At 43.6% G+C, this 24828-nt stretch overlaps 1 protein-coding gene across 1 annotated transcript in view; it reads right to left on the bottom strand.

Moving 5' to 3' along the window:
- Positions 1-24828, bottom strand: part of CHN2 (chimerin 2) — a 210836-nt gene that overhangs the window by 23906 nt on the left and 162102 nt on the right. Inside the window, exon 7 of the mRNA XM_015429700.1 lies at positions 9179-9256. Coding sequence (XP_015285186.1) covers positions 9179-9256 — 78 coding nt within the window. The remainder of the gene's footprint in view (positions 1-9178; positions 9257-24828) is intronic.

Here is a 24828-nt window from a genome sequence, read left to right as displayed (position 1 = left end):
CTGAAATTGAATCCGATGAAGATGGAGGTCCTGTGCCTGAGTTGGAATGGCCCAAGGTAAGGGATCCCTCTCCTGACCTTCAATGGGGCGCCATTGGTGTCAGCACCGGAGGTTAGGAGTTTGGGAGTGCTCCGGGACAGCTCCTTAATGATGGAGGCCCAGGTAGCAGCCACTGTGAAATCTGCCTTTTACAACCAACAGCTGATTAGGCAGTTGATTCCCTTCCTTGAATGCAAAGGCCTGGCAACAGTGATCCACGCAATGGTCACCTCAAGATTGGATTACTGCAAAGCTGTCTACATGGGGCTGCCCTTGTTCCAAGTCCAGAAGCTGCAGCTGGTGCAGAATGCAGCGGTGAGGCTGCTGTTGTGCCTTCCTGTGCAGGAACACATCCAGCCCGCCCTAAAAGCACTGCACTGGCTGCGTATAGTGTACCGGATTCAGTTCAAGGTGCTGGTTCTTACCTTTAAAGCCCTATATGGTCAGGGACCTACATACCTAAGGGACCGCCTTTCCCCACATGTTCCCCAGAGAGCACTAAGATCAGGATCCCAAAATTGCCTGGTTCTCCTGGGCTCTAAAGAAGCCAGGCTTGCTGCAATGAGGACCAGGGCCTTCTCTGTGGCAGCCCCTTACTGGTGGAATGAACTCCCGGATTACATCAGGGCCCTGTGGGACCTTGTGCAGTTCCAGAGGACCTGCAAAACGGAGCTCTTCCGCCAGGCTTTCAATTAGGGGCTGCCTTTAACATCATGGCCCTGACTCTAACACCAACAGCACCACCAACCTGATGACCAACAGCCTGGCAGGAGCCTGGACTATGGAGTAGGCGACCATTCAAATTCTGAAAGAATGCTGCCATCTTCTATTACAGCTATGTTCTGAGCAGTTATGGTTTTATATTGTGATCTTAATCTAATTCTGTTTTTAGTATATTTTGGAGTTTTAATGTATATATCTATATGTATGAATTGTTAGCCGCCCTGAGCCTGCCAAGGTGGGGAGGGCGGGATATAAGTTTAATAATAAATAAATAAATAAATAACTCAAGCTGGAAAAATATCACAATTATCATAATCAGTGGACAACAGTTGTTTTACTTGTTAATCATGAAATATGTTATAATTAGGAACGCTTGGCTGTTATTCGTCTTGCATTGTTCCCCATGGGGAAAGTGACTAAATACATGCCTATTCTTTTTTGAAAAATAAATGCTGTATTTTGCTTGGAAATTAGGTTGCTCCCTAGTTTGGAGATATGGTTGTTTTATTACTTAATTTGTACTGACTTTTCGAAAAGCAATCCTTTCCCTGTTCACAAAATACAGCATTATCTTCTATTTGAGATTTTACCTGAGTTAAGAATCTACAGTACAGAATTGAAGTCTAAGGTTTTAAAAGGTTGTAATTCTGTTTAGGATTGCACTGTTAGACTTCAGGTGGAATAAAATAAAAATTTATGTGATGACTCCTCTGGCTCTAACTTTGTTTAATTTTTTTTTATCCTAATGTGCATAATAAAGATCCATGCAAGAAACTCAGATCCAAAACCTGGCACAAATACCAAGTTGGAATCTCCTGGAGGTTTTCTCTGTGGTCTGGGCATGCATTGAATCAGTCACAAGACTGGAATCATTCAGGTGTAGCTACCTTCAAAAAGTAACTTACCCTTGTTGAATTGTATGAAGCTTGACAGATTTGTCAACGTATCAGAAAAATCTTTGCCACGTTGTTGTCACAATTAAGGCCAAAACAGTAGATAAACTAAAAATAAAGAGTAGGTAATCTGATGAATCCCCTACCCAATATCTGTATTGGAAATGTGATGGGGGGAAATGTAAGAATAACCACTGGTGGCATCTTTTCTGTGAGGTGAGCTGTGGACATATTTGGTGAAACATCGCAGATTATTGCATCATTTACAAGAGAGGACTAGGAAAGACTACCAAGCGGTGAGAGGTTTAATTCTGGGAGGCTCTGTCACTTGGAATGGTGATTTTTTACAACTGTTAAACTTTTCTCTTTTATTTTCTTTCCCTGTTTTTTGGTTGAATTACTCATAACCTCCCAGTGATCTTCTCTAAAATGAAACCATTTACGTTACAATAAACCATTTACATTGTGGACCCCTACTAACCATTAAAGTATAAAAATACTCACTTTACTACCTGTAATAATCTAATTTCATGGCTCATTATGAATTACTTTTGAAGGAAAAGTTATGGCTTACTTTTAATAAGGCATTCAAGTTTGGGATAAGTGCTGCTACCAGTTTATCAAGTGCAAAAATACAGTTGTCCATGTACATGCACCAAGCTCTGCCACCCCTTCACAATGGGCACATTAAGATCTCCTATCCCCCATGACATCTGTATCCATCAAAAGATACAAAATGCTTTCTTTTGCACACGCAATTGACTCCCCCAACTTTATAAATGGTTTCCCTTTGTATGAACAAATGCTTATCTGTACACAAAGGTATCCCTAGACTAAAGCATTAGATTGTTTAACCCAATGCTGATAACAGCATGTGAACACCATCGGTGTTAATATACAATCTCCATTTTATGGCTATAGATGTGTTTACTTGAAAATGCAAAACTGTAATATTTGGTTGATATTCAGAACTGATTCATACTGCATATAAAGCACTTGATGTGTTGTGTCATGACTTATCACTTACTTATAATTTACACCTGAATAAGGGAACATGTCTATTGTTGTCTGCAGTGCCATGTTATATGTCAACTGTATTGGTGGTGGTGGTGGGTTGATCTTTGATGCCTCTTTCATATGTGCAAGTAAATACTTGATGTTTGACTAAATGATGGAACATGTGTGTCTGTAGTCATATTCAAGCTTTAGGTTCTCAGAATTTAGCTTCACCAGCCAAATGGTTACAGACATTAAATATATTTGAGTCTGCTATTAAAACTGTTGCATTTCCTAATCTTCTTAGATGGTTCAACACTAATCACTAGGATATTTTGGGTCTGTTTGTGACATCATATAAAGTAGTAATTTTGTAGCAGATTATTTATGCAACTGTTGCCGATTATTCCTTCCATTTTCTTGCATGAATTGTAGACTTAATTCTCATTGACTCAGAAAATTTACATGATACAACTGCTCTTAATTAAGTAGTTCTGAACATGGCCATTTTCCATCTAAAGCCACAAGTGCAGAAATGCATAAGCTACTCTGAAAGAATGTTCGTAGTCTTTGATCAAATGAAAGTGATGGATGTATAAATGAATTTATCTGTGAAATTTTATTCAATGAGTGGATGGAAGCTCATCTTTTAATGATAACTGAAACTGAGGCTTACCTGAAACCATGCTACTCGGATTAGTTTTCAAAGTTTGGTCTGAACCAATATTCAAATGGTTGAAATTAAAACTTACAGCCAAATGGACTGGGATGAAAGACTATTCAACTGTATTTACTTACAAATATGCAGCTACATGTTTTATAAAGGGAAAAATAAAATAAGCTCAACAAAGAAAACCACTGTTCTATGACTTTATAAAAGCATAAGAACAGCCCAGCTGGATCAGACCAGTGGTCCATCTAGTCTAGTATCCTGTTTTAAACTATTAGCAATCAGTTTCCTGGAGGGCCAACAAACATGGCATAGAAGCAACGGCCTCCTTCTCATGTGGTGTCCTACAGGTTTACTATCTCTGCATCTGAAAGTTTCCTTTCCTCACCACATCTAGTAGCCATTGATGGACCTATCCTCAATGAATCTAACCACTTTTTAAAGGCATCTATGATCATGATCATCACTATGTCCACTGACAGTGAATTCCACACTGTAACTGCTCACTGAATAAAGACCTATTTCCTTTATTATAGGAAATGCTTATATAGAGAATTGTGTACAAAAATTACATCCAGCATCCAAAGAAAAACTTTAGACATGTCCAAGGGTTTGGGCATGCCCTGCTAGATTTTTACCTTTTTATTACCCCCTCCATAACATAGCACAAACTGTTGAGAGTCACCTCTGTTTAAAAAAAAAAGATGCTACGGGGCATAGCTGGCTGATGTTCAGGAAAGACAAATCCAAAGGTTGGATCCAGCCAGCCTTTTCACCTAACCCCACCCAGTTTCCATCCGTACTACAGCTGCTGCCCCACATGGCTTTTGTACATGTAGATCCCATGATTCTCAGTATAGCCTTTTGGGGTTCCCAAAGTTCCCAAGTGTGTGCAGTATTAGTTGCAAAGGCCTTTGGATCCTAGCCTGCTTGTCTAATCTTCTCAGTAAGCCCAGGAGTGAGACAAGAGCCAGCTGTGTGTCTGTACCCTTCTTTTGAACAGTAGGATTCATAGCTAGCAGCAGCATCATATCCCACCATTCTTATTCTGATCTTTTGTGCTTAATCCTCTCCTGGTCTTTCTGAATGCATTTTTATTCTTTGAAACAGTTAAAGAAGTTATTATTTAATTGAAAGAATGTAAATCCAACATGGAAGACCAAATGAACGTAGCAGCACAATTCCCATATAACGTTATTGAAATGAGCCTTGGAAATTCTCCAGCTTGTACACTTAATTTGCCGTCCTCAAGTTCATTTGCATCTCAAAAATTAATCATTTCTGCTTTTATGGCAAACCATAATCTATTGTTACAGATGACCTACAATTTGTTTTCTGCCTTACCAACCAGGATTGTTGAATTCCTTGTTTGAAATCCTGGTTTGAAGGTTTGGAAGGAAAAGAACAAATCATAGTGTGTTCTTCCAAACCAGTTTGCAATGTAATAAAATGGGGAGAGTTTATTTATTTATTTATTTATTTATTTATTTATTGCAAAAGCAGAACGGATTAATTTCCATGTCTTTCATGAGGAGAACAGAAGAGGGGAATGAGTGACTGAGGCTTTCCAAGGCTTAATGACAAATTATGATTTGACAAGCAGTGGTTTGGGTTCCCACATCAAATCATACCAGTATCTTCTTTTGTTTCAACCTTTTCATTGTGATGATGTATCTGTTCCCTTTTGCAGGACAATAATTTCAGCAGTGACTCACAGCATATGTAAATTTCTATATGATGGACTTATTACTTTGATTTGGATGAAATTCCCTAATAAATTATTACACAATCTTTTAAAATGCTTTGAATTCATTATGCAGGATCTGTTGGTGTCAGAACATGAACTCAAAGCAAGTCAAAGACAGTCAAACTAAAATTTTGTCAGCAAACTATTTATTTTTGTAAAGACTGAAAACATGGAATGCAGAAGATGGAACTGTTTTGGCTAGGCTTATGCACTGGACCTGTTTCTTATTTTTTATCTTAAGTCAAGATCAAATTTTATATTTAGTTATATTTAGAAATGTGATCTCTGAGTCACTTCATTCCAAGAGGGGGGTAAAGTTTCAAACAAATGTTTCTTTTTAATGTGCATTTCTTGTTAATAGCACATGCCACACATTCTGAGAAGCACTATGTCATGAACTCTCAGCACCCCATATGCCTTTAGTTCTCTAGCACACTATTTTTAACATCTCCCAGAGGCCAAAACAACTCTTTGTATTCCTATGAAGTAACAAGGTATTTTTGTTAACTTTCATAGTAGAATGATTGTAACTAACTAGTTAAGGTTCTGTTTTTATCACTTATTCCATATTGTATTCATGAATCCATGGTACAAGTACGTGAGTCTAGAATCTCACAGTTCCATGATAGGTGCTTAATAGGGTTGCCAAGTGTATCTTCGCTGGGAGCGGGGGGCTCCCGGCCGGCGTCTGGTGCGTCACCCAGAAGTGACAGGAGGACGCCAGGCATGCTGGGGGCGGGGCTACGGCCATACAAGGGAAACCCATAGAGTTTTCCCTTGTATGGCCGTGGCCCCTCCCCCAGTGTGCCCGGCGTACCCACGTCACTTCCTGGTGACGCGCACGCAGGGGTGGGGTTCCCCCCAGGGCCCGATTCCGTGATGTCGGAAATCGGGCCTCCAAAGTGAGGGTTTACCCGCCCCCCGCCCCCACTTGGCAGCCCTAGTGCTTAACCCAAATGTGGAGCAGCAGGACTGTGCCCATGGAACCACTTTCAAAGAGCTACAGCCCCAACAATGAACTCTTTGCCATCAAAAGCAATGCAGCTGAAAAGGTGACTGGTGGACATGTAGCATTTTTTTAATGGTTCCATGAATGGCTCCATCCTCTGTTAGGAAGGTTGCCAGCTCTGGGTTGGGAAACACCTGGAGATTTTGGGGGTGGAGCCTGAGGACGATGGGGCTTGGGGAGGGGAGGGACTTCAATGGGGTATGATGCCATAGAGTCCACCTTCCAAAGCGGCCATTTTCTCCAGGTGAACTGATCTCTGTTGCCTGGAGATCAGTGTACTCCCAGGAAATCTCCAGCCACCACCTGGAGGTTGGCAGCCCTATCTGTTAGACTGGAGATGAACCCATTTATGTCAAACAAGAAGTTCTATATCTAGCTGGGGGTATATGTGCAAAATCCTGATCCAATGTACACTGTATCGATACCTGAATCAAGATAAATTTAGGAGCCACTGGGATGGAATGGTTAGAATGCAAGACTAAATGGAAAGACCTTGAGCCAGTCCCTCTCTGTCAGCGTGATCTACCTCACAAAGTTATTGCGAGAGAGCTGACATGATGTAGTATTTAGAGTATAAAATTAAGATCTGGAAACCCAGGTTCAAATGTCCACTCTGCAATAAAATCTCGCTAGATGATCTTGGGCCAATCACTCTCTCACACAGCCTAAGCAATCTCACAGAGCTGTAGTTGTTGGGAGGATAAAATGCAGGAGGGGTGAATGGTGCTGTAAGTTGCTTTAAGACCCCCAATGGGAAGAAAGGCAGGGTATAAGTACCTAAATAAATAAGGTACAGTGGAGGAGGAACAAAATGTATGATATCCTGAGATCCCTGGAAGAAAAACGGAACAAAACTCTAATAAGAAAGAAAATTTTGCACTCTGATCACCAATTTATTTTCATTTTAAGCAGTAATTGAATTTTAGTATGAGCTTGTGATATAATACTGGATTTTGGGGTGATAGATAATTCTTTGCTTTGTAGGAAACACTATACAGTTGTCTTTGTCATTTGACATCTTTGGAGCACTTCTTGACACTTGCACTGAGTACTTTTTAAATAAAATCCAGTTTTTAAATCATGCATTTAAAGTCTAGAAACAGAATAAGGTGATTTACCACTTAAATTATAGCTCTTTTCAAACAGGAAGCAAGAGGGCAAGCAGAACGGCTAGAGTGAGCAAATAAAGGTTCTGGGCATACTTCCAGTTTTAAATCAAAGACCAAACAAGGGGAATTTTGAAGAGGAAAGAAAGAATGTATAGGTCAACGTGGAAAATATGCCCCAAGTCATGAGAAAATATCTTTCTGGCTAAAGTCAAACAATTTTTTTCATATAAAATGATGATTACTGGGAAATCTGCAAGCTCATAGAATGTTTCAAACATTTCAGAAGAGAGCATCCCTTTTCTCTTTGGAAAAGTATTTGGCTTTTATGATTCGGTCAATGACTACTTTAAATATTTTATATAGTTCATCCCCCCTCACCACATTCCAATAGGAATCCATTCCATTCAGCTCAAAGCACAGTAATGATCAAAGTAGAAGCACAGTTGCTAAAGAATTATAAATAATTTTAGCCCTCTCTTTATATTAGGCAAAGACAGACAGAGCAATATTACAAACTATTCTGTTTTGACAATCCCCAAGCTTATGTGCCTTGTATATACAACATAGTTTACTCTGCAGTAGCTGCCATCTGTCTCTAGATCCTTGTTTTTCTTTAGTAAGTAACACTTGTAACTGGCTTTAGGAATATTTGGTTTTACCCAGTGGAAATCACACCCTATTATAAAATTTTGACAAAGCCAGTTCGGTGGGGGGGGGGCATGCGTCAGAGAACATGTGCAGAAACCTTATGAGTACAGAGGGACGTTCTCCATTCCTTCCTGATAAACATCAAACAGGGGCTTGGGCAATATTAACAATATACAGAGTGTCTGAATCTGGGACAAAGACAGCTCTTCCCGCAAAAGAGCAAGATGTCTGGAAGCTAAATTGCTAAGAATGAATCACTTCCTCCACGCATACACACCGGTCCCAAACACTGCCTGGGGTGAGGGTGGGGGAGGAGGAAAGCTTCTTTTTAGTTATGAAGCCCGTGGAAGCTAGCAGCTTCGGCTATTGACAAGTGAAGGCAAAAGCTTTCTCCCGGAGCTCAGCGGGACTCCTGAAGTGTTTCCTTGGCACATGGTAGCCAAACAAAAGCTATTAGACAATGCCATCACAGCACTCTGGTTTCTCATTAATAGAGGCTTAGGGATGCCACAGTAACAAAGGGAGCAAGTTGTGATTAAAAGAAGACCTCTCTTCATAGGTAAAACGAAGACCTGGGCACAGACATTTTTGTTAGCCTCAGGATGTGCCTGGTGTTAAAATGTGAAGGGCACGAATCAAAAGATACAGGAAATGTGAATCAAAGGAGCTGGTCTGGAAACCAGATTCAGGTTGTAATCTGTGACGCATCCTTTACAGCGTAACCCTAACTATGCTTACTCAGTAAGTCTCATCGATTTTACTTAAACTTACAAGTAAGTATGCTTTGGATTGCTAGTCTCATTGTTTAGTGTTTCAATATGTTTATTCCAAACTCTATCTTTATTTAAGCTTTAGCAACTTGGTGTTCTTCTTTTGAGCTTTCTCTTCACTCCCCCCCCCCCCCCCATATAGCAGCCCTGTCCTTGTATCGCCCTGACCTGGATGGCACAGGCAAGTCCAGTCTCATCAGATCTTGGAAGCTAATAAAGGTCGGCCCTGGCGAGTATTTGGATGGGAGGCCACCAAGGAAGTCCAGGGTCACTCTGCAGAGGCAGGCAATGGCAAACCACCTCTGAATGTCTCTTGCCTTGAAAACCCTGTGGGGGTCACCATAAATCTGCTGCAACTTGACAGCACTTTCCACCACCACCACCACCACCACATCCTTGCATCACAAAGGTTTATACAAACAGTGCCCACCCGAGTATAATACCCATGAATGTTACTTCTCTAAGAAAGTGATACAAAGAAACACACAAGAGAAACAACAAGCTGGTAAAAAGGGGGGAGCGAAGGGGGAGACCACAACTTTAAAAAACAGACACGGTCCATACATGTTCTTACCTTAAAATTGTGTGCTTTCTCGTAGTTGAAATAGTTGTCGTTTTGTGTTAATGCTGCTCTCCTGACCAAGGAGGTGATCTGTGAATAGGCAAAGAGTTTCAGAGGTTGCCATAAGAGTGCCCCCTTGACACCCATCTTCACCCCCAACGCCACTGCCAGCAGCTCCTGGCGCTTCCTCCCTCGCTTAGATTTGTGAACCACGGCACAGGCTTTCTCATTTTCAGGCCACAGCTCCTCAGCGAACATTGTGCTCGGTTCCCAGATTTTTTGCCTGTCTTCCTCTGAGCCTGGCAGGCTTGCTGCCGTCAGGGTTGTCCAGCTAGTCCTAATGTTAGACAGCAGATTCGAAGCAGCTGCAGCCCATTCTGCCGAGACCTCTGGCATGTGACTTGAATGGGCTGTCTTGTGTGATGGAAGGAGCTTCTGCATCTGAATCAGCAGCAGCCTGCTTTGTGGTACTTCTTTAAGGCAGACGTGTGTCTGAAACAATAGCTGGGATTCATGTACTGCACAGCTCTGCCTGCCTTCTCTTGCTCCCTCCCACCCCCAGCAGTGGTATCCTGCCAGACGCTGAAGAAATATAGGCAGCAGCACAGCTTTACGGCTTCACGCCACAACAAATTTCAAAGGGTAGATCACTTCTACTTGGGAGCTCCCCCCCCACCTCCCTCTGCAAATGACTCTGATGTTGCATCCAATTGCACTCAGAGCCGGGGACTTGTGAGCTGTTCCAGTACAAACACCAAGCAGATTAAGCTTTTAAATCCCAATGATTGTTTAATCTTACAGGGCTAAAAAAATTCTTTTTTTTCATATCCCGTGCAAGTGAAAAGCTGGTAGCACTTGAAGGATTAGCAGTCGATCTTTGCAATGCATTAAATTAAGGATGTTTTTGGGGGAGGGCTCCAGTTTAGAACATAAGAAGTAATCCCATCATCTTGGTACCAGATGCAAATGGCAGGCCCAGCCTATAATTTGAGCTACATTGGAAAATTGCATGGAATCCTACTGGAGACATCAAGACAGTCGCAGGGGTATGAGGACTCATCCAGCCCGATAAATGTTATATGGCAGGCTGGTGACCAATGAGTTTCCTCTCTTATTTGTTATGGCAGTCATATAGAGACCAGGGAGAAACAGTTATGTGTGGCATGACTACATGTAGGGATTCTGTCTCTGGTTCTTCACATAGATTGGTCAACTGCACATGGAGACTCAATTGGGCTGATCCATATGGGGCTTTGTCATTTTTATACTAACAGTCTGGAGGAATGCTAGGGAGTTGGAAACAGTCAAGCAGAAGAACAATGTACAGTCTGGGCACACCATGCACAGGCCAGGGGAGCAGCTTTTTAAAAATCCTCATGTCACCTGACTTCAGATGAGCTGGCAACTGCAGTACCACCCCCTGACCATCTGTGGTAGCACCACTGAAGAGTGGCAGAAAACAGATGAGGATCTCCCCCAGCAATGTACCATGGTGGCACAGTGTCAGGATCTGGGTCTCACAGGTGCCTTATAGCTTACATGGAGTCCTTACCATGTACAAATGTTTCTTGACAGCCTCATTATGAGACTGCCCCATATGCACGGCCAAACACCACTGACAACAAGCGAATGGTACTGTGGCAAAACTGTTGGTTATGTCAGCACTTGCAGAATAGTTGTTCTGTATAATCAAAGGGAGGGATAAATCCATTGCAGGTGCAAAAGCAATTCCCAATGATTGTATGATACAAGCATCTCTTAAACTGTTGGTTGTTCAAGCACATCCTTGTGTGCAGAAACACTTTCGTGCACATCACAAAAGTTATAATAGTTATGGTTCCTGAACACTTCTGACAGGTATTACCACTCATGGCACCACAACAGAATGTGGACAGGATGTGAAGAAGGCTTATTAGTATGAGCTGCTCTCATATCTGTGTGGAATAGGGTTGCCAGCTCTGGGTGGGAAATACCTGGAGATTTGGGGGCTGGAGCCTGAGGGGGGTGGGGCTTTGGAAGAGGGGAGGGACTTCAGTGGGAAATAATGCCACAGAGTCTGCCTTCCAAAGCAGCCATTTTCTGTAGGTGAACTGATCTCTATCACCTGGAGACCAGTTGTTATAGCAGGAGATCTCCAGCCACTACCTGGAGGCTGGCAACCCTGTGGAAAGAAGCTCTGTACGTGGCTTGAATATCTAGTTCTTGTTTGTCTTACATTTGTCAGTTTCATGGCCAGACCAAGTGCTTTCAATCAGTGGTTAGAAACATATAACCATTGTATGCGCTGTCTATATAATATGGGAAATAATAATAGGGATGGGCACAAACCGGCTCACAAACAAAAGTTTGTCATGAATTTTGGCTGGTTCTTGGATTGCGATGCGATGTTCCCGGTGGGGAGACCGTTGTTCATGGTGGTTCCTGAATTGATACATTTCCAGACAGATTGTCTCTGCTCAATTAAAATGTTTACAAAACTTCAAAGCAACAGGGGGGATTCTCCAGCCTTGGAAACACCAATAGGAGCCCTCCAAAGCTTAAAAGGCACTACTGGCTCCTGGAGACCAGTTGTTATAGCAGGAGATCTCCAGCCACTACCTGGAGGCTGGCAACCCTGTGGAAAGAAGCTCTGTACGTGGCTTGAATATCTAGTTCTTGTTTGTCTTACATTTGTCAGTTTCATGGCCAGACCAAGTGCTTTCAATCAGTGGTTAGAAACATATAACCATTGTATGCGCTGTCTATATAATATGGGAAATAATAATAGGGATGGGCACAAACCGGCTCACAAACAAAAGTTTGTCATGAATTTTGGCTGGTTCTTGGATTGCGATGCGATGTTCCCGGTGGGGAGACCGTTGTTCATGGTGGTTCCTGAATTGATACATTTCCAGACAGATTGTCTCTGCTCAATTAAAATGTTTACAAAACTTCAAAGCAACAGGGGGGATTCTCCAGCCTTGGAAACACCAATAGGAGCCCTCCAAAGCTTAAAAGGCACTACTGGCTGCCAATAACAGAGTTCCCATTCTGCCCTACAGCATCAGAGTGCTATATATATCAGCTCAACTCTGCAGCCCCTCCTCTGTTGGCTGTTCACAGTTAGACACAGAGGCAGAGAACTTGTTAAAAGCAGAACACATTAATTTATTCCTGACTGTGAACATCTCTTCCCTGCTGGGGTTTGGATGCTAGGTGGACTCGGGGCTCTCAGCCACTGCTCATGCTGAGTGCCTCAGCTGAGGATCCATGTTTTATACTCTCCTGATTGTGAATTCCTCTCCTCTGCTGGGTTTGGGTTTTTAGGTGGAATCAGGGCTCATGGCCATGCAAGAGAGGTCGGGCCAGATGACAGCCTTGTGTGACTAGGACTCCAGCGGATTGGCAGCGGCGGGCTCAATGGACTTGGCAAGGCACTCCCTCACCATCACCTCTGCCAAATCCTCCACCATTTCTGCTGCTGCTGCTGACCTCCCAGTAGTGGGGCTTTTCCCTGGTTGGGCTTTTTGAGGCAGAAGTGCTGGGCTGCGGCTCCTCCCCCTCCTCCCCAGCCTCTTCCACCTGCTGTTACCTCTGGCCATGTCTGCTGACCTGTAGCCTCCACACTTCTTTGCAGAGCTCACGCTTCCACTGCAAGAGCTCTGCATTCAGGAGAGCAATGCTGCCTTTCAGGTGGGGCCAGCTTGTACTCCCCTTTCTTGGGGGATGCAACCTGGTGGTGATACCCACATGCAAACACCCACCCACTCCCTCAGGCTACTCTGTATCACACTGTGGTGATGTTTTGTACTGTGTGGTCTGTATCCATTCCCTGCATATGGAGCAGAACCACTTTGTGGCCTCGTGGCAGGGCTGTCCCCTCCTGGGACTTGGGCCATGCCCCAACAGTCCTGCTGGCTGCTCGAGGTCTGCCATGAAGTGCACAGTTCTGCCTTGTGCGCTGGAGAACTGAGCCTTGACCATTGCCACTGCAGCCAGTGAAAGGCTACGTCTTCCACGAGGGAGAAAGGTTGGCCATCCACAGTAATCATCTCACCGACGAGGTGAGTGACTATTTCCTGGGCCCTCCACAAAGCCCTTTTAACCTCTTGGATAGTGGCCTGCCTTGATGTACCACCCACAGCAGCCCGAGTGCAGGCAGCCTTTCTTGGAGAAGCCTCCGATTCCCCCTCTACTTCTCCCTGCTGAGAGGGAGTGGGCCTCTTCTTCCTCCTGCTGGCAACATAGTTGGGTCATGGTGCACCCTTTGCAGGTGCCTGCGAAGGATTGAGTATTGGGTGTTTGTGGCCCTCCGAACATGGGTGTGGCATATCCAGCACTCAGCCACACAGGGGTCACTGGAGAGGGTGTGGAAATGTTTCCAAACTGTGGACTTCCCACCACCACCACCCTCTGAATCACTGCTGTCAGAGTCCTCCTCTCCAAAGACTGTTAGCAACTGCTGGCTGTCTCTGGGCAGTGCTAACAACTCTTTTGCCTCTGTGGAGAGCCCCGGGAACAGATCAGGGGAAGGAGTATCCAAGACCCCTGGAGATGCCCAGCTAGGGCCAGGCTCCAGTGGGCTGACAGGATGGGTTTGGTGCCCAGGGACAGGGGCCTGTGGTATGCAAGAGGTGGAGGACTTCTCCCCCTCCCCCATGACAAGCACCCTTTGCATCCACTTTCACCCTCATGGCACACAGAGAGGTTCACACTCAGGAGCGGTAGGAGGGTATAAATGGGGAAGACCTTTGGGGGGGGGTCCATAACTGGGAAAGGTAATCCACTCCCAACTTGAAGACATCATAGAGGAGCAGGCGGCAGGGTGAGGTACCATGTGCACTTGGTGTGTGTAACTTGCAGGGGGTCCAATCTATATACTTTTGAACCTGCCCCTGACATTTTCCCCCAAAGCACTTTTCTAGCTTGATCTTAGTCCTGTTGGGTTTGCACTGCCACAGTGGCACTGCTTCTGCTGGGCCCATTGCATTGGTTCTGTTGGGCTTGCAAAAATGCCCCCCACCACATTCATTTTCTACTGCAGAGGTTCTCTGGGACTTTGATTCTGTTCTGTGGGGCTTATATTGCTTTTTTTTTTTTTTGCTTTTTTCTCTCTAAAGGAAACAATGGACAATGCGAGCACCTTCTTTGGGGGGTGGGGTGGCATAAGTCAGACCCCATAAGTCCAGTTCTTACCAAATGGAGGTAGGTAGAGGAGAATCAGCCAGAGATCCCCTAATGATTTTGGTGTCTCTTGCTTACACAGGGTGCACTCTATACACTCCTGAACGTGTGCCTGTAATTTCCCCAGAAAGCACTTTCCTGAGGGCACCTTCGGGGGGGGGGGGGAGTAACTCGGACCCCGTAAATCCAATCCTCACCAAACTTGGAAGGCAGGTAGAGAAGAGTCAGCCAGGGACGTCCTGCCAGGGTGTGTATATTCAACCATGTCATGAACTTCATGTACCAAACCAGTTCATTTAGCATCTAAAAGTTTGTGATAGTTCGTGGTTTGCAAACCAGTCACACCACGAACCATGAACCGAATTTCCTAGTTCATGTCCATTCCTAAATATTAACAAAACTTAAACTGTTCTCCAACTATCTATTCTGCTGTTCCTACTGGTTCCTTGAGAAACCTGTTAGTATAATTTTATAATAGGAAAGCAGACAAGAAGTACATCAGTGCAGATGAATAGAGACAGATGGCCAACTTTACCTAGACCAGGCTGTGCAATTCCATATACTGTCTTATTTAGAAACAGCATTCCTCAAGTTCTGTAAACTGTAAGGCCAGTTGCTTTCAGAAACAACATGTGTTGTTGACTTTATTTAATTCTCCAGGTAAATATCACAATGCTACACTTCTCCCACATTTCCCTCTCCCCCCAAAAAAATTCTACTGCTGTATTCTTAGTGAATAAATAAATTATTTTTTTCCAGATGGTAGAATGGCTGGCTGCTACTATTAATTTTAAACATGGTACACATATATTGATTTCCCCAGGGGCTGATGGTTTGTGCTATTCTGTGAATCCTCATCAGGGTTTTCATTCATCATGTCTTCTTGCCAGTTCAGGAATCGGAGTCTCAAAAATCTACTCTTCCTGCACTTCTGGATCAGCCTTTAATTGGTCAGTGTTTCATTGTTACAACAACCCAACCATCCCCACTGTCTTTCAACATCACGTCAGCATAAAATAAGAGCCAGATTCCACTCTTCTTGACTTTAGAAGGACAAACAAATTACGTACTTCAATATCTCCATGAGCTGCATTAAATGGACACCTGGTGGAAGAAAGGAGGGTTGGATTTTACCAGATTTTCTATTCGTGCAAGAAAAATGAGGGGTGATCCTGGCCATACCCCTCCACACTGGATAGCTTTTTGTCTATGGGGGGGAGCTCCCAAGATACCTGGCACAATCTTTTCAACAGTCAAAAGCAGCCCTTCCAATCTCTTGCACCAACAGAAATAATTGCAGGAACCAGCCCAATTTCTTTTTGTTCCAATTGTTAATCCTGTTATTTATGGATTCTTGGCACTTAATACATTTTTGCTGCGTAATTCATACATTAGCAACTTTGAACAGAACAGTAAGAGGTTAATTTCCTAGTACCGGTACTCCTCTGTCACTTGTGTTAATGTCATCCGAATGTTAATATACATATATAAGGTACATTTTAATGTAATATAAGAGAACTCTGGAATTATAGTGTATGTTAATTTTAGAATGTTTACTTGGAATCCCTGGCAACAATATCTCAAGGAGAGAAGTCTGAAACAAAGCTGCAGTCGCATTAAAACATGTCTCAACATGATAAATAGATGGGAGACCGACATCCTTCACTTATACTGCATCTGAAATCTGAATAAAATTCACTCAGCTGTATTGCTTACACAGTCATTTTTGGCAATCAGGTTATAAGGTTCCTATAAAGAAGAGATCTGTACAGAAAATTCACAATAACATTTACCACATAATAAATGTTATAGGTTAATATACACTGGGTCAAACGAGTATGAAAATGGAAGGAAGGTCAGATCTTGGAAGCCAAGCAGGGTTGGTACTTGGATAGGAGTCCACCGAGGAAGACTTTGCAGAGGAAGGCAACGGCCAACCACCTCTGCTATTCACTTGCCTTGCCATAAGTCAATTGGCTCCTACCGTAGATCGTTGACTGCACACTGTTCTCCCACAAAGTTTAATGTGTCTCTTACGTAATGGCTTAGGCTTCTAGCAGCTGAGAAGATTTTTAGCTTGTAGCAAATGTCCAAAAGGCTAAAAACTGTAAGCCAAAGATAGAATGTCTCTATATTTAGAGTATTTCTACAAGCCATCGATGCCTCTTGCTTAATTCTTCCATCAACCAGATAATTCAACATTTAATTTCCAGTTTAGTCTAGATAAATTCCATTATATAAGGAGTAGAATAAAGGAAAGCATATAATTACACTTTCTTCTCCCTTCTCTTTTGGCCATCCCATCTAGCTGTAAAAATTTATATTCAAATGGGCACTGCCTTCTTTGCTTATGTTACTTAGTAAAACACTATGTGCACAAATGGCTATTCCTTAAGGAACTAGTTAGTTCTTAAAATACAAGGGCATTCTGTTGCCCACATGCAGGAGATTCCTGCCAACGCTGAAGCTCCAATGCATATAACAGAGAGCCTGTCAATATAAGGACTTCACCATTCAATTTAATGGGGGAAGCATCTTACACACATTCATTTCTGTCTATGAATCTGCTCCTTTCATTTGAGTGAACGAGAAATCCCACTTGTGTGGGAGCTTGGCATGTGCAGCATCACTCCCACCCAACAGTGGATGATGGGCTTTGTCTGTTTATCTGCCAGACACTAACAAAGCTGCTCTTTTGGTACATTAGTACGGTGACCTTCACACACACTCCTACACTGTATATAAACACATTAAGTCATACCATAGGTCTATCGAGGTCAATATTATCTGCTGACTGGCAGTGGTTCCCCAGGATCTGAGAGATAAAGGTCTTCCACAACACCTACTACCTTGTTCTTTAATTTGGAGATGTCAGAGTTGAACCTGCAAAGCAGAAGGTTGATTGCAGACTAAATTGGCAACTTCCACTGATGCTCCCTTCCCAGTGCAAACCCCCTTCAAGTCATTCTTCAGGGCTGCCTACCTCCTAGGAGCATCATTTTGTGCAGATCAGTGGACTACACTGGGGAGAGGGAGGCAGGAAATTTCTGTTTTGCTGATAGATACTTTAGTCTGGATCCAACCCAGATGGCTCAACCTCTGAGAGCAATGGGCCCACTCTGTAGGTGCACACACATGAGTTAAATGACTATTTGGCCAGGGCTGATTGTGCAAGTATTTGCCATAGAATCAGCCATACTGCAATCAGTATATCTGGTACATATTAAAGGAAAACTTAATATATTTTTTTTTCAAATTTCCCCCCCCCCCCCAAGTCTACAAAGCCACTTTTTGGCAGAAGCAGCAGCAGCAGCAGCTCCAGAAAGGAACATCTGTTCTGGATGCGTGTGTATCTTATGGAGCTTTGATTGTAAGATGCTCGAGCACTGTTGTTGTTGCCTAAAACAGGAAAGCTAATTCCACATGGTCTTGGTTCCCAATACTGGCATAAGGAGGCAAAGAGGGATGTGTTAATTTTCTTGTTGTTGTTATCCTGTGGAATTTGAGTTGCCCTCCAAGAATGAGATCCAGTGAACACAAAGGATCGGATAAATCTTGAAGCTGAAACAAAAATGTATTTAAGACTAGGAATAAGGCCCGTTGTGGAAATAAATACGAGCTCTAGAAATAGCCTCTGGAAGAGTGCCAAGGCCTTGGGCACTCAGTGTCAATGTGCAGTGGCAACCTCAGCAGGGTATAACGACACAGAGTCCATCATTTTCTCCAGAGAAAGTGATCTCTGCTACCTGAAGAGCAGTTGTAATTTTCAGAGATCTCAAGCCCTCACCTGGGGATTGGCAACAATTGTTACCCAGGAAGAAATGGCTGGTTTGGAGGGTGGAGTCTATAGCATTGTACCTGTCTGAGGTCCTACCCCTCCTCAAACCTCACCCTCTTCAGGCTCCACCCCTCAAATCTCCATGAATTTCCCAACCTGGAGGGGGCAACCCTATCTCCTTCCCAGCCAAGCATCAACCTGCCATTATTTGCCCCTCTGATTTCAGCTTTGCATTTCCTCCCCTCTCCCTCCTGGAGATCAGTTGTAATTCCAAGTGATTTCCACCCCTCTCCTGAGATTGACAACAGTGGTTCCCCAAAAGGGAATGGCTGGTTGGGAGGGTGGAGTCCATGGAGTTGTACCTGTCTTGAGGTCCCACCCCTCCTCAAACCTCACCCTCTCCAGTTTCCATCCCTAAAATCTCCAGGAATTTCCCACCTGGAGTTGGCAACCCTATCTCCTTCCCAGCCAATCATCAACCTACCTTTATTTCCCCTTCTCTTCAGCTTTCCATTTTCCCACACACACACCTGCAGCCTCTTCCGTGCTCTGAAACCCTGACTGTCACAGAGTCCACCATTTCCCATGCTCTGAAGCCCTGACTGCCACAGAGTCTGCCATTTTCTCCAGGGGAACTGATATCTGCCATCTGGAGAGCAGTTATAATTCTGAGTGATCTCCAGACCTCACCTGGAGATTGGCAACAATGGTTTCCCAGGAGGAAAAGTAGTCTTTCTCTGCAATGGGGCCCAAAGCAGCTTACATCATTCTCCTCTCCCCCTTTTGACTTGCACAACAACCCTGTGAGGTAGGTTAGGCTGAAAGTCTGTGACTGGTCCAAAATCACCCACTCAGCTTCTACAGCAAGAACCTGGATCTAGCAGACTCTGCTCTGAAGCACTGACTGCTATGCCTAGGGCAGCCAACCTCCAGGTAGAGCCTGAAGATCACCAGGTATCACAACTGAACTCCAGACAACAGATCTCTCCCCCCCTGAAGAAAATAACTGCTTTGGAAGGTGGGCTGTATGGCATTCGGTTCAGCTGAGGCCTCTCCTCTCCCCAAACCCTGGCTTCCATAGACTCTACCAGAAAATCTCCAGGAGTCTCCCTACCTGGAGCTGGCAACCCTAGTCAGGACTGGCCCCAATGAGTTCCTCACAAAGGCCTGCAAAGGGTTTCCTTTGTCTGAACCAAGCTTGGTTACCTACCATGGCGAAATGGGCTCCAGTTTACAACTCAGCTGTTTGCCTCCCACCCTTGTCCCGTGGGCGTATCTCACTCCTTAAGTTTGCTGCCACCACTCACGGAATCGTCACTGCCTTTTTAGAGGGACAGTGAGACCCCTCTGGCTGAATCTCCCTATTTGGAGATGGAATCCCCAATCTTTGGGGGATCCCTGGAAAGTTGGCAACTCTACATAAGAGTTTCTCCCTCAAATGGTCGTGGCCCCGCTCCAGCGTGCCCGGTGTCATAACGTCACTTCCTGGTGACGCGCACGCCGGGGTGGGGTTCTCCCCGGGGCCCGATCCGCCGGTGGCGGGAAACGGGCCTCCCCGGGGGGACTTGGCAGCCCTAAATAGGGGCATGAAAACGGTGTTCTTAGGTTTGCTTTCACCAACAGTTTTGGTGAGGACCAGGTGGTGAGTTTTCTGTCTCTGGTTCCAAACTATCTCAGACCTGTTCTGAAAAACCCATGTGACGGGACCCATTCAAACAATATCATTATTTGCACAATTGCCCCAGCAGTGTGGAACGACTGCATGCTGAAGTGGGAGAGGGTACAGAAGTGCCTTGGGCATTTTAGTCCAAGATATTTTTTTGTTGCTATACTTCTTGTGAACATTCAGCAAGGTGACAATTTATTGATGGGTTTTTTCTGTGACCTTTCTCCAATGTGAAATGTCAATGGGAGGCTTATGGTCTTGGGCGAATACTATAAACTGAATATATATGAATGCCTTTAGTGCTTTCAAAACACCAGCACTATTCCATTGTAGTTAGACCTTCTGTTTGGGTACATAAATATTAATTTTAAATTGTTTTAGTAAATGATATTTAGTGAATTTAAGGAACAGATTCTATGAATCTTTGTGGAAAGACAGTGGCTTGTGGGAGAGTGACTGCTTTGCATGCAGAAGATCCACAGTTCAATCCTCAGCACCTCCAGTTAAAAGAATCAGGTAATAGGTAATATGAAAGGCCACTGCCTGAGACCCTGGAGAACTACTGCCTGTCAAGAGTAAATAATACTGACCCTGATAGATCAACAGTCTGATTCAAGGCAGGTTCATGTATTCACACAAGTCAAATTAAATCTCAGAGCTTTTAAAAACAGATTTCTGGATGAGAAAGATGACTCATGCTATGCGTTGCTAACCAAATATTTTGGTTTAAACCATCTGCAACAGAAGCTGCTAGACTTGCCAAGTTCCCCCGGGGGAACTTGACATCATCACGCTGGCCACGTTTGGGGTGGGACGTTCTATGATTTGAGGGAAAACTCTATGGTTTTCCCTTGAATCCTAGTGGCCCCACCCCCAACGTGCCAATGCGATGACATCACTTCCGGGTGGCATCATCGCGGCGGCGCGCACGGGGACTCCTGGGATGGCGCGGGACTCCCACGCGGTAAGTAATTTTGGACTTGGCAACCCTACACCCTGCCCTGCCCTGGCTGGCCCAGGCTAGCCCAGTCTCTTTAGAAACTACGGAGAGTTGCCCCTAGTTAATACTTGGATGGGAGACCACCGAGGAAGCCCAAGGCTGCTACACAGAGGCAGACAGTGGCAAAGCACCTCTGTTCATCTCTTCCATTGAAAATATTACACCGTAACCATAAGTCGTCTGTGACTTGAGGGCACTTTCTACCAACAGATGCTCTGGAGGAGTAATCCTGTCTTTGTAAAGCTAAGTCTCACCTCAAGTGACTATCTCCCTCCCTTTCATGCTACTTTTGCCCCAGTGTATGAAACTTTACATTGTCTTTTATTCTTTTGAATGGATTTTGGAAACTATATATAAAAGCTATTTCATACTAGCAATCATACTAGATTCATCAGTCTCACATAAGCCATTTTCTTCCACCAGCAGGTGAAGACTTTTCTGTCTCATTTGGGATACCCCCAATAAACTTTTATTGCCCCCCTCCCTAGTCTTGCTTTTATCTTTATATGTTTTTATTGTTATTGTTAATGTTTTAAAGAGTTGAATGCCTTGTTGTTCATCGCCCTGGGCATCCTATTTGGGTGAAAATGTGATGTATAAATATATTTTAAATAAATACATTTAAAATAAAAAAATGTACATAAAAGTGGTGGCTTTCAAGCTGAACTATTATTTATGGTGCAATCTCATTGATCTGAATGACCAGCAAAACATTAAGATTATCACAAGTTTATAGAAACTGACGTGATAATTTAATATGTTTACATATGCCTGAGGGTACATGGCTGGAGACACACAATAAATCTCATGAGCAAGGAATTCTGGATAACTGAATAAAAGAGTTTGTGTTTTTATATTTTAGAATGATCTTTGTCAAAGGAACCTAAGAAGGCTTGCAATAATGCTGTATGAGAGCTGGGTGTAGTGTTTTGTTTCTAATCCATGGATTCTACATTGAATTTTACATTGGGGGAAAATTTAAAAGATGCCTCCAACTGTATTAGATACATGTCTTATCAAGAGGATAAAATTATATAAGCTGAAGATGCAGGACTGGAAGAAGCAAAGTCTCTTGGAGATCTGATAACAGGAGAAGTAGCTGGCTAATATCTTCTATGTATGGAATCAGTAAAATCATCCAGAGTACCGTATTTCAACTTTCATCATAGCTCAGGAAACAGTTTAAAACTATATGAACTTTTAAAGATCCACATGAATTGCAAGGAAAATGTGAATGCTTACTTGCAATAAATAAAAGTCCTCAGATCTCGGAGCCAGACATTAAACAAAAAAGGGTGAAAGCCAATTTGTGGTTTTGAAAGGAGAAAAAAAGACACAATGGTATGTGCTGGTTTGTTTAAGACACTATTAGCACAATCCTAACTTTGGTTGCCAACCTGGAGATCTCCCAAAATTACAACTAATTTCCAGATGGCAGAAATCAGCACCCATTGAGAAACTGGCTGCTTTGGAAGGTCCATTTTATGGCATTACACTCCACCTCCCCAGGCTCCATTCCCAAATCTCAAGGAATTTCCGAACCTAGAGTTAGCCACCCTAACCCTAACCTGATAGATACCCTTCTATGTCCATTGATTTCAGTGGACTTAGAAGGGTGTAACTGTGTTTGGGATTCCACCGTAGGACTGTGATCCTCAATATCTGTATATGGAAATACATTTCCAATATAAACAGTGGAATTTATATATGTATGGAATTGGATGTAAAACTTTACAACAAACTTGCGTTGTTTGTGAGGTGCAAAGACAGACACAGCCTAACAGTCATGAAAATGGTCTGCGGGAGCAAAATAAGACTCCTGTGTTTGCAGCATGACTGAGACTGCATGAAGAGGAGAATTTCAAGGCTTGGAGAAGCCAGGAGAGATTGGGAGGGGGGAGCAGCATGTTGACCCACACATTGTGCAAGACAGTTGTAATTTTTCACTTCAATCTGCTTGGACAAATCCTACTGATTTCAATGGACCAGAGAGGGAGCTTTGTTCTAATCTTAGGGTCTGGGGAGCTGGGCCGCTGCATGAGTAGGGGTAAGTGTTCAGGAGTAGAAGCTCTTCCCCTTTCCCAGGCTTGCTGTCCTTCCAGTGGCTGGACCAAGTTTCTAACCACACAACACTAACCTTGATAGACCAATGACCAGCCTCCAAATAAGGCAGCTGCATGTGTTCAGTAGAATTGCCATGTGATTCTTTTGCAAATCAAGGAGGGGAGGTATTGTACGTGGCTCTACCTCCTGTGGTGACCATTTTGAGGTGTTACCCCTCAAAACTCCAGAGGTGACCACAGTCTCCAAAAAGTTGGAGACTGCTGCATTATGCTGTCCTTACAGCATTGTTTTTAGCTGAGCCTGAGAAAGAAAGGTGGGCTATGAATTAAGTGAATAAATAATGTAAATCATAATAAAGTAAATAATGTATAGCAGAAAAACAAAAACTGAGTTTGGGGAGGGAAGGGACCTCACCTCAGCAAGGTGTAATGTCATACAGTCCAGCCTCCAAAGCTGCCATTTGATCCAGGAGAACTGATCTCTGTAGTTTGGGGATCTGTTGCAATTCTGGAAGATCTCCAGGCCCCACCTGGAGTTGGCAACCATAGTCTGTATATAGTCTTTCAGGAGTAATATCCTTTTGGCTTGGACATTCATAATGAATGCTTGTCCATAGCAATTTTGGCATATGCTTATTACTGCCTGTATTGGTCCTCATCTCAATATCCATCATCTGGGCTAATTTATCACAACCAAAATAGGTCTTGAAGATGGATTTGAAGGAGGCACATATGGTGTCACTCTGTCTGCCCTATGTGGTGAGTTCTGAGCAGTTGGTAGATTAACACAGTAACAGCAGGTCTAGCTTATTTATTTCCCTTGTCTCATCTCCTTTCCTCCTACTTTCTCTTTGATCCTTTCCAATCCAGTCCCAGTAACCCCACTGTGGTCATGATGACCTTTGCCTGACCAAGATGATGAGTCTATACTGTCTATGAATATTTATCGCAACATGATTCGGTTTACATATGTTTATCTAACACTTTCCCCCCCATTACCCCCTCTCTGTGTAGTTCTTCTCATTATTCAATTATTCTTAATCCATGGGATCCTCTTTTTAGGCCTCCTATTTTACTTTTTCTGCATTGAACTTTTAAAAAACATGCTGATTTTACTCTGATTTACTCTGTAAGCCGTGCTTCATTCATTCTCATGACAGCTTTTGAGAACTGCATCACTGTTATTCCCATTTTACTGATGGATATCTAACTGAAATATAAAGGACTTGATAAACCCAAGGCCACCCAGAGAGTTTTCAAGACTGTACAGAGGCTGCATTCCAGTGACTAGCAGCAACCTGGGAGATCTGGATCTACTCAATAAAGAATGGCTGTAGATGTTCTAAATGGAAGGGGAAGGGAAACTAAGTGAATTGTATTTCCTCTTCTCACATTTGTTTATAATATTTAGAACTGAACCTGCTCTTCTGCTTCACATCTCACTCTGAGGAAGTACTGTCCCTGAAATACATCATCAGGTCTTATTTGAAAAGGAATGTTATTGTGTACAGCATGAATATAATACATTGTTTTCTTGAATATTGTGATTATCACATAATGTGTGATCAATTTATGGTGGTATTGTACACCTCCTGTATTGCTTAGTGTGGATTGGTTTGCTTTTAGTATACCCAGGGGTCATTTCCTGCAGGAGCGCACAGGAGCGGAGCTCCGGCAGTAAAGAGCCCAGGGGGCAAGTATATGCAACAAGCCCCACCCCCTGCTCCCAGCAGCCCTCAATCAGAGCAAGAAGCAGCCAGATAAGTTGCAGAGCCCCCCCAGTCCAAAACAGTCCAGTGGCACCTTTAAGACCAAGTTTTATTTAGGTACAAGCTCTCCCTCCTCTGCGAGGACAGTTCTGCACGTCCCCCCCCCCCAATAGCTAGCAATCCAAAACAGTCCAGTGGTGCCTTCTGACACACTTCCGGTGATGTCAGGGGGTGTTGCATATGTAAATAAGTTATGCTAATGAGTTATGCTAATGAGCTCCTG

The sequence above is a fragment of the Gekko japonicus genome, unplaced genomic scaffold, assembly GCF_001447785.1.
Source record: "Gekko japonicus isolate JY-2015 unplaced genomic scaffold, Gekko_japonicus_V1.1 scaffold767, whole genome shotgun sequence".
Taxonomy (NCBI): Eukaryota; Metazoa; Chordata; class Lepidosauria; order Squamata; family Gekkonidae; genus Gekko; species Gekko japonicus.
The sequence above is the reverse complement of the archived record's forward strand: the minus strand, read 5'-3'. Positions and strand labels throughout refer to the sequence as shown.